This window comes from Haliotis asinina, chromosome 1, assembly GCF_037392515.1.
Source record: "Haliotis asinina isolate JCU_RB_2024 chromosome 1, JCU_Hal_asi_v2, whole genome shotgun sequence".
Classification (NCBI taxonomy): Eukaryota; Metazoa; Mollusca; class Gastropoda; order Lepetellida; family Haliotidae; genus Haliotis; species Haliotis asinina.
In genome coordinates this window covers 82390317-82400953 of record NC_090280.1, presented here as the reverse complement: position 1 = coordinate 82400953, position 10637 = coordinate 82390317, and the positions used below count along the sequence as shown (strand labels likewise).

At 39.9% G+C, this 10637-nt stretch overlaps 1 protein-coding gene across 2 annotated transcripts; it reads left to right on the top strand.

The window, feature by feature from the left end:
* Positions 1–1357: 1357 nt before the first annotated feature.
* LOC137298082 (uncharacterized) lies at positions 1358–8719 on the top strand. Of its 2 annotated transcripts, XR_010957716.1 has the most exons (5): positions 1361–1411; positions 5291–6228; positions 7466–7558; positions 7985–8049; positions 8350–8390. XR_010957716.1 is itself a non-coding variant. In XM_067830154.1 (2 exons), the coding sequence occupies exon 2, from the start codon at positions 5300–5302 to the stop codon at positions 6071–6073; it is 774 nt and encodes a 257-aa protein (XP_067686255.1). In that variant the 5' UTR covers positions 1358–1411; positions 5291–5299; the 3' UTR covers positions 6074–8719. The 2 variants fall into 2 exon arrangements, 1 of the variants encoding a protein (XP_067686255.1); XM_067830154.1 differs by having other exon boundaries at positions 1358–1411; positions 5291–8719.
* Positions 8720–10637: the final 1918 nt, after the last annotated feature.

Below are 10637 nucleotides of genomic sequence, written 5' to 3'. Positions count from 1 at the left end.
CTTGAATAGCCCTACAAGGATTTCCTGACTTGCCCGACATGGGTGTCCTGAATACCCCGACAAGGATGTTCTGAATTGTCCGACATGGTTGTCCTCAATAGCTCGATATGAGTGTCCTGAATAACCCGAAATGGGTGTCCTGAATAGCCCGACGGTTGAATGTAGGACATATGGTAATGAAACTGTTAAAGGTATACAAGAAACTGTTGAGTCATAGTTCCATATGGAGCTGAAAGTTAAATTTTAGAAATCTGGGCTCACCCAGCAATCCTCAGGATACGATATTTCTCCCAAAATGGATCGCAGAACAATGAAGCTGTCAAAGATATTCATTTAATGCATCCCCAGCTTGGATATTGATTATTCACACATATTTTTTTTTACATGACAGTGACAATTATTTCAGGTCACCGGCTGCTCAGCTTGCACTGACTGTAAGCCACAAGGAGGAAGTATGGATGGTAAATTTATGTTTTAATGAGGTGGATATGGGAGCTGTAGAATACTTTAAACAAGCTTCAATGTAATACCAGTTTTACCCACGGACCTACTTTCTTCCCGAACTTTCTACCCTCCCAACTCCGCACACCTTCCTACCTACCCTGGCGCCCGCCAGCTCACAGCTCGCATACCTACCCAGCTATCTACCTGCTTAGACTCAACGCACACCTACCTACATACCTACCAGCCTTCTAACATACTCACCTAATCCACCCGCAGACCTACCTACCCATCCACCTATCTATCTACCCGCCTGTCTACCTACCTACCAACATACTCACTCAATCCCGCCCGCCTGCCTACCAACCAGCCTAACCCCACACGCCCACCTACCTACCTATCTACCCACTCGCACACCCATCCACACACGTACCTACCAACCTACAACCTACAAGACTGATACCATATGCACGTGCATTCCATGCGTTGCGTTTAGGAGAAATGGCAAAGAGAAATGGTGGTGGCTTTCTTTGAAAAGTTTGACAACGCTTACTCTTCCGGTGCAAACTGAAAGCTCAGGTTCTCCTACTTTTTTAAAAGTGAATATAATTTTCAAACCCGCATCACCTTCACCATAACATACCTCACCTTCACCTCGCCCTTATGTGATTGAAATGATGCGCAAACGCCATAGAACTATTCTCACACACTAACTGTAACCAGTGAAAAGTCACAAGAATGTGCGGAGATGAACGTATTGAATCTAGAACGTACTGTGATATGACGTTTATAGGTAAACGAAATCGCGAAGGTTTTCAGTGTTGTGTAACATCGTCACGTGTCACAAACATTGATCCAGAACGCACCAGTTGAAATGAAAGAAGCTATATTTAGATAGTCGGGCTTATCCAGTATTCCCCGAGAATCCACAGTTCTTGCAGGTGTCCTTGGTGCAGTTCGCTACGAGCAGGTAGGTACGCTGCTGATGTGTTGTGGAAACGTATTTTATCTTCACAGGCTGTATTTTCTGTGGAGGCTTTGTTCCTACCTTGTCTCTCATGTTCCTCTTCTCTTTCTTGTAGATTAAATTATCTTTTCTTTTCTTCCATGATGCTCTTTTACATGATTTTGCTCTCCTTCTCTGTGATGATAAAGGTCCAAATATATCATCTGTTGAATTTGTCCTCATGGTTCAACAGTATGTCCTTTCTCTAAGCCGGAAAGCATAAAACCGTCTCTTTGCTAGATACCAGTGAGGTTTATTATTTCTTTTGACATGTACAAGACTGTTAAAGACCTAGGTTTACTTCAGTCCTCAGAGTATGCGTATGTAAGTGTGTAGAGGGTTTATGTTCCCATCAAGAGAGGGAGGGAGTTGGAGGAGGAGGAGGAATAGAAGGAGGGTCGTGGATGTTCCCATCAAGAGAGGGAGGGAGTTGGAGGAGGAGGAGGAGAAGAAGGAGGGTCGTGGATGTTCCAGGAGGAGGGAATGGAATGTTCTCATCAGGAGGAGGAGATGGATGTTTCCTATCAGGAGGACGATTTTCTGTTAAAGATAGGAAGAACAAAAGGGTTTCTACTTTTTACGTTTTGTTATATCATCTCTCAGTTATGGTTGTTTCATTATAATAGTCATGTGAACATTAAGGTAACAGGATAAGTTATCATAAGCTTGTATACTTTATGGGAACATTTCAATACCAAGTTGACATTGTCTGCTGGTTAACACGAGCTGATGAAAGTCTCTTTCTCTTGTCATTGTGTTTTTTAGTTGAGTAAGACAACATAACTGCTATTACCCTTTATCCGATTGTTTTTCTACAAGTATATGCTTGTTCTTCCACGAAGAGGGATTTGATCTGCAGTGACTGGATTGATTGGATAAAGAGAATGAGATTTTTTGTATTGATGCTGGATTTCTCATGCCTATGTATGCATTCAATGTGGGTAAATTCATAATATGTTCATTAAGCAACAATTATTTGTTTTCTTTCCTATGAAAGCAGTATTTTAAACTAAACGTGATGAATTTTTTATCAATGTTAAGGACTTTGCAAGTCTAGTTTTCGGTTCAGTAAGTGTTGGATATTTACACTTCTTTCAATTCACTCCCTATATCGCTTAGACCCTATTTACTTTGCAGTCTACTTTTGAAAAATATATACATAGAGTCAGCTGACCCAGTTTATCAGTTCTAAAAATGCATGTTTGAATTGTTAGCAAGCAAACATTATATAACGATACCCTGTATGAGTGACAAAGCGGCCTACATTATATACGTTATGAAAGCTTGTGATGACAGCATGAGGTGTGAATGCACTTGGCTGTGTTAAATAAGCACGACTAGGAGTGTAAAACAAACTGAATGATTAAAGCTGAATTTACCTCACTGTTCTAGTAAACAATTCTAAGTACGAGTATGCAAGACAAGACATCCTACATTATGACTTGAATTCAACTCACTGTCCTAGTAGTATACTTTGTGTTTGAATTTTATGCACTACTAAAGAGGTAGATTATAACTATACCGTGTATGGTTATGTAAACATGGCGTTCGAGTGTACACGGGAGGGTTTGTCGCATGTGGTGAATAAGTGCGGTTAACCCTTTCACCGCATAGTTACGTCTATCTTATCTACATGTAAAACTGTTTTGAAGTGAACATGATTAAATGGAGTGTAAAACAACTTGAATAGTTTATTTTTACATAAAACAAAGAAAAACTATTAGAATTTTGTATTGTATGGAAGGAATGTGCATTGACAAATGCCGTATCTAAGGAATTCGAGTTAGCGAATCTGTATGCACCTGAGGAATGTCTGAAGGAATATGTATTGTCATTCTTGAGCCATTCATACATTTTTTCACGTTGCGCCTTTAGGAATGTCTTTGTTTGATACTGGAATGTCATTCATAGTTGTGGAATGTTATAGTGTTTGGCTTAGGAATGCTATTGTTTGTGTGTGGCTGGGTACTTTTCCACCTACTCTTAGGAAGTTCAATGTTTCACTACCAGTGTGGGTATGAGCGTTGTCTTGAAGAAAATGTAAGAAGAAGAAGATGAGAAGAAGAATTTCTGTAACGTCCAAACTGTGACTTGGTCAATATAGCAAGCAGGTGTGACGTCATTCTTCATCCTGGACCAAGATTCTGAAACACTAAGGTGTCAGTTAACTGGTTATGACTGGTTGCATCCCACACCATGATGCTTGAACCCTCCTCGCCTCTCTCCCAACACCTGGAATGTCTGTTGTACAGTGTTGTACAGCTGGACAGCTCCTTGGATGTCTGTTGTACAGTGTTGTACAGATGGCCAGCTGTTGGAATGTCTGTTGTACAGAGGTGTACAGCTGGGCAGTTCTTGGAATGTCTGTTGTACAGTGTTGTACACTCAGTGACCTCTAATATGTCACCTGCACCTGTTTTCAAGCTTGTAGGCTGCGCCAAAATAATGCTCTAACGGTGTGCTGTGACACAAATACTCATTCGTGTATTACGCTCACAATAAGTACGAATTCTAAGGTTCAAGCTTGCATGTGTCCAGGCAGTTCACGCAAGAAGATGTATTTATCCACTGGTTAAACACACTGTCCAAGTAATCAAAACTGTTTGTCAGACAGGTCTCATACTCGAAAATATTATTAAAACATATCTATGAAAAACAGTTTCCAAAGAGGCCTCTTTATCAGGGGAGGCGGAGAGAGAGCCTAATGGTTAAGTCACGCCGAACCCGGTTTTGTGTGCGTGTCTTCTGTGTCCTCCGTCTTGACATTGCTTGGACATTGCTTAAAGCGGCGTAAAACCATACTCAGACACACCTTTATCGTGAAGATTCAACTTGTGATTCCTCAGGAAAACACACACCCCTCAGTGGATCCCCCTTTGTGCTGAGTCAGTGTACGTATGAATGTGTCATTCATCAGAGACGACCAGGATGTCTGAAAGTTGATTATTTACACCCGAAGGCCGTTTAATAATTCCATTCTGTAGTTTTATGAATTATCCTTACATCAGTGTTTGTACTAGTGAGGTCAGAAACATCTTGGGTCAGACAATAGCAAATACTCAGAAGAGCTCATAGGCCTGTCATTTGTCTGTCGAAATAGATCACTTGGGGAAATACCGTCTATTTATAGCGCTAGCTCTATACAGGGTTTCCCATTTATTTTTACACTCAACATCATGCGCTTACGTGGATATAAACCCAAGCGTTATATTTAGCAATCACTTGGCACTAAAAAAAACAATACTCATAAACAGTCAACAACAGAGTCTGTTAAGGTAGGGACCAGCGTTAATGTTTTCCCAATAAACACGTTGGTACTCACGGTTTGCACGGTGTAGAAAGACCATTTACACGAAAACAGTTCGAAACCTGCTAATACTACTAGGGAGACAATATATATAGTTGTAGATTATCCCTGATACTACTTACTGTAAGTCGATACGTGTCTGAAACTATTATAGCCTACCGTAAATCTAAACTCACTAGGGTGTGTATAAGCGTGTGTGCGTGCGTGCGTGCGTGTGAGGAGAAAGAGGAAGAAAGGCACAGAGGAATGATGATCTTATGCAGTAACGCACCTGCCATTAGGCACGTGCCGATAGTTACTTTTTTCGATAAAGCACCACTATGCTCGTTAGATCAGCATGAAGCGAGAGATCCTTCTGTGCAATGAGGAGAATCGCAGTACAGTACTGTTGTAGTCAGTCAATATGCATCTCTCTCTCTCTCTCTCTCTCTCTGTCTGTCTCTCTCTGTCTCTCTGTCTGTCTCTCTCTCTCTCAATATCAGCAGTACCACAATAACACAAAATCAACGAATATCAACAAAATCTTTCTTATTCAGGTTTTCGGAATGGCGTATCAAGTGAGAAGATGGCATAAAGAAGGAAAGGGTGTTGTCGACTTAATTGAAGAATATATCGTTGAACTTAAAAAGATTTCAATCAACAATGCCAATAAACGACAAATGGCAAATGGTTTAGGTATTCTAGGAAGCGTACTTATCCTAGCAGGCCTAGTATTGGCACCCTTCACAGGTGGGGCATCCGCTGCTGCAGTGGCTGTAGCTGGATCGGGGTTAGCCACGATTGGAGGGATTGCACACACAGCAGTTAATATCTTCCAAAAGACAAAAGAAAACAGCAGAGCTAAAGAGATTCGATCACGACTGAAGAGATTTGGAGAAGAGACAACGGCCCTGATTCGTGCAAGGTACACTAAGAAGATGCCAGAGGATGACAAATGGCTTAAGTCAATGTTGAAGACTGAAACGAGCCTCATTAGGGGTGCTATTCCATTTGCCGAAAGTCCATTCGCAGCAGGCACTGCCGGTGCCTACAGCAAAGCACTACAAGAGAAACCCCCAGTAAGCTACTTTGAAGTGGATGAAAAGGCAGTATTGGAAATATTTGGGCGAGAAGTGAAATCAACTAATTTCTATGGTATGATTGGAGTGGTTGCAGCACTTGCTTCAGTTCAGAGCATCGTTTTGCATATTGAACAAATAGTGGATGATCAGAGAATCATAGATGATGAAGCCAACAGCGCATTTGTCGAAAAGCTGTGCTTCCTGAAACACACAATGGAGAGAAAACTGGAACTCGGGCTGAAGGGGATCGATCAATAAATATGAACAAAATCTGGAGACAAAAATGACCTTTTAACACCACAGTTACCAATCAACACTCAGGCCTGGAACATGGCTAAAAGCGATGTAAAGCTGGACTCACTCACCAACACACACTGTTTCGCGTGTCTGTACTCCAGTTCTGTCTGTTGCAGGTTTGTAAGACGTTTTCACAAACCCTGCTTGTATTCTACACAACCGCTATCCATGCGCAAAGGAACAGAAACACATCGGTCGCCTTTAAGGACTTGCCCACACAATAAGGACATCTGTTCCATATGATAACTGTGCAAAAACTAAGAAATGACCATTTATGATAAATACATTTCAGCTTCTGATGTACGTGTTACCTGGGTTTACCGAAAGCAAGCCCTCTCGTTTAGAAGCCCGTGGGATGCTATTCGGAATAGAAGCCCATTTGTCAAAAAAACTATTTTCCGTATAGAAGCCCTGGGCTTGCTTTCGAAAACCCCAGTAAATATTTTTTCTCTTAACAAGGTGTATTAATATACAACTGTCAACGTTCACGGCTTGTGTTATGGGAGCCCAGCATTGTTTGCATCAGTTATGTTTTCAGGAGATATACTAAGTAGTTTGTACATTTAGATGAGATGTTTCCTAAGAATTAAAAACATGTCAGGGCAATTTACATTCTATCATGGCACAGTGAAAAACCATAACGTCTTGGTTAAATATTGTGGGGACGAGTTGTCATTTTCCCCCTTTTCACTGTTTTCAAGTGTCTTGAAAGAGGTCCGTTAAGATTGGTCATAAACTGCATCTATTTCTCCTTTATGTGTCACCATTATTATCTTTACCACAGTGATTAGTTTACTTTAATGTATAGCCTATCACCTGTACAAGCATTATATAGAATACAATTGTTCAAACTGAAATCTGTGAAAATTAATCGGCCTTTTCAATATTATCATTATTATCCTATTATTTGCATAGCGCCGATATCCAGTTCAAATGATCAATAATTATTATGACAGGTGTCTTTAAGATGGGAAAAACGTACACCACACTAAGCCCAAGTTTTGAGGTCGATACACAATGCTGCAGTTTCTGTAGATAATTATAAACCGCGGTGTATTATATTACCACGAGGGATTGCCAGTGAAGTGATTCTTAATGTGACAGGATGAAATATTTGTAAATATTCTGCGTTTTTATTCTTTAGTTTTAACTGAATTAGATATTCAGTTTAGCATATTTTTAAACACTATACACTTCACTCTCCAGTTTCTCTAACCACTTTCTCTCAGCTTACAATTACCCTGAGCACTGCCACACAATAGCCAACCCAAGCGCGCCACTTAGCGTCCCTTTGTCATAAACTTTGTCAGCTTACTAGCTGTCCCCTGTTTAAAGTTTGTTGTCTATTAGCAGTTGAGTTTTAACATTTCTACTGGTCACAAAGCACATTTGGATGATTTGATTTGGACATTTAGTTTATTGGAGCTGTCGGGATCATTTCCAGAGGTTAATCGCTTTCAATACTTTTTATGGATGCACATATTCATGTCATGCGTACAGTGTATATATGCTTTGATAATTTGGCTGCTTTGTCATATTGTAGGTATTGAGTAGTTTGTGATAATTAGTTGTTTTGCAGATTGCAATAAACCATGAGTTTAATTATTTACAAATGGTAAATAATTCGGTAAGTGATATACATGTACGATGTGTAAATGCGTGATGAGTGAATGTGTACGTTATGTGTAAATGTACGAATGTATAATGTGTAAATGAACGAATGCATGTAAGAATGAAGCAGGGTTTTACCAATAAATATATGTTAAGTGTTTCCCATTGATCAACAATTCCTAAACATACTTGTTTGCATTGTTGTTGCTGCCATTCGATTAGTCTGCACAGTGTGTGTATATGTTTCATTTATTTGTGCAGATGTAGCTGTATTGCTCGTGCAGCTGTAGTGTCTTTCAGTCAGCAGACCCAGGTCCACATACTTGGTGGGTTCAGTGTATTTAACGCATTATGTAATGATTACTTGATATATTCAATGTACGATATTAGTTTGTTTCTCCGTGTGATATGATGTGTACGTAGATATTTGTGTTCTATGTATGAATTAAAGTATACTAGTATATGGAATCTGCTATCAATTAAGTATTGAGGCAAAGTGTATGAAATGGCTCAGCAATGATGATATTCTGTAAATGGTCATATATATACACAGATTGTATTAATGACTGATATTATCTATCAGCATATACTTACGTTGTACTTAAAGGATGTTTTATTTGTTTCAGGGTTTTTTCTACATGAGTATAAATAAAGGCCATATTGCGAACACCACCGTGTCTGTTCATATATTGAGACAGTTCCGGTTTCATTAATAAATACTTTCTTTCACGGACATGCAAGATTTGAAGAACCTGATTAAATTTTCCCAATGTACTATGATTCATTTTGAAAGATTTATAAATACCAAGGTAGAAAGCTAGAATTGAGATCATAATAGTAGTTCTTTCATGGATGTTTTTATTGGATTAATTGAGGTGAATTTGGGTGTTTTGTTGTCTTTTTTCTGGTTTTGTTAGTTTGGGGTTTGTTTCGCTTCTGTATTTATTTGCTGTCTTTCTTGGTTGTAGGGTTTTAATAATAAATTTGTTTAGTTGGTTTGCTGTTATTGTTTATAGTGTTTTAGCGTGGTGAGTATCATATTTAAAACCCCCATTGTAGACATGTGGCTTGGAGGAATGTATTTCTTGGACAGTGGCTTTACCTGGTCTTCTGGAGAGTCCATTGTACAGCTGGCCAGCTCCTGAAATGTCTACTGCACAACGGTGTACATGTAAAACGTGCCAGCTCCGTTAATGTCAGTTGTACAATAGTGTGCATGTAAAACTGGCCAGTTCCTAAAATGTCTGTTAGATAACCGTAGCTCCCAAACTATAGCTTAGCTTAATTATGCTCAGCAAAAGCTAAAAAACATCAATATGTCCACACTATTTATGGTAGATACTTTTCAGTTTCTGATGTATGTTATCATTCTAATTGCTACACATTTCTTTTCTTAACATGTTAACATATAACAGACCACCTGCCTCATTACCTGTAATAACGGACGTTAAAAAAGTTCTCTCAATAGTGTCTTTCTTTGCTACAGATCGTGTCACGTATATGGAACACATCGTTCAAGCTTCATGGCAGCAGTACGTACTGCTAGACTGTGGAGATTTGTCCATCTAAAGGCTTATGTAAAAACTGACAAACTGAACTATTAATCCTACTATGCCACAGTGTTAACATGGATTGGTACACAGACTCCAAGTCATCTAGTCCGTGTCTTATCATGGATACCTCTGTCTTTCTACAGACTCCAAGTCATCTAGTCCATGTTCTATCATGCATACTTCAGTCTGTATAAAGACTCCAAGTCATCTAGTCCATGTTCTATCATGCATACTTCAGTCTGTATGCAGACTCAAGTCATCTAGTCCTTGTTTTATCATGGTTACCTCAGTCAGTATACAAAATCCAAGCCACCTTGTCCTTGTTTTATCAAGCGAACTTTCAGTTGGCAAAGCAATCATCCAACTATGCTTGTTGAAAGATGAATCCTGTAGATGTCAGTTTTTGTTCATCATCTCATCCATCACTATACGCAAATAAGCAAAGGGACAAAACCCTTTCCATATCCAAAGACATCTGTGGTAAAAGATGAGACGATTGTACAATAATGACTGTATCATAATGGTGGGGACATGGTGGGCGAGCTGATTAAGGCGCCAGGCTAGTGATCCAGCGAGGTTGAGGTTTCGGGATCGAGCCCACCTGTGACCAGGTGTAAAAACCTTGGAGTCAACTTTGTGTGCACTCTTTCAGTGTTGTCACAACCCCTAGTGTACAGTACACAACCCTGTGCAACCTTGAACCCACGAACCCGTTGGTATATGACCAGATGGTGGCCACATGAACACGTGCATACACCTAGTTGCGGCTACAGCAACGTGCAGTAAACTTGGACAAAGTGCTGTGACTAGGTGTCCCAGTCCACCCAGCTGTCAATCGGGTACCTAATTAGGATGAGGGCCACAATAAACTCGGTGCACCTGGTGGCAGCAAGAGTTGTATACTCCCCTGGGAGTTGAGATTGAAATACGATGTGCTGTTGAGATTGACATTCAGTGATCGAGGGGAAAATACCAGTGCCTTGAGCATGCACTAGTGCGTGGATATGTGCGCTATATAAATATCCTATCTATCTACATATCCTATCTATATATATATTTTTTTGTTTCAGCAGTATTACTGGCCTAGTAAATGAGTGAGTGAGTTTAGTTGTACATCATACACACTTATATGGTGGCAGCCTGTAAACAATCAAGTTTGTACCAGACAATCCAGCGATCAACAGCATAAACATCAACCTACACAAATGGATTACGATGATGTGTGTCAACCAAGTCAGCGAGTCTCACCACCCATTCCATTAGTTGTCTCTTACAACAAGCACTGAAGATAAAAAATAATCCTAATCTGGATCTTCACGGGGCTCCACACTACCATAGTAAAATTATTAATTTTAAACCAT

Bases quoted from the DNA above. Each gene is read 5' to 3' on its own strand.
- LOC137298082 (XM_067830154.1), top strand. From the start codon at position 5,300: ATGGCGTATCAAGTGAGAAGATGGCATAAAGAAGGAAAGGGTGTTGTC.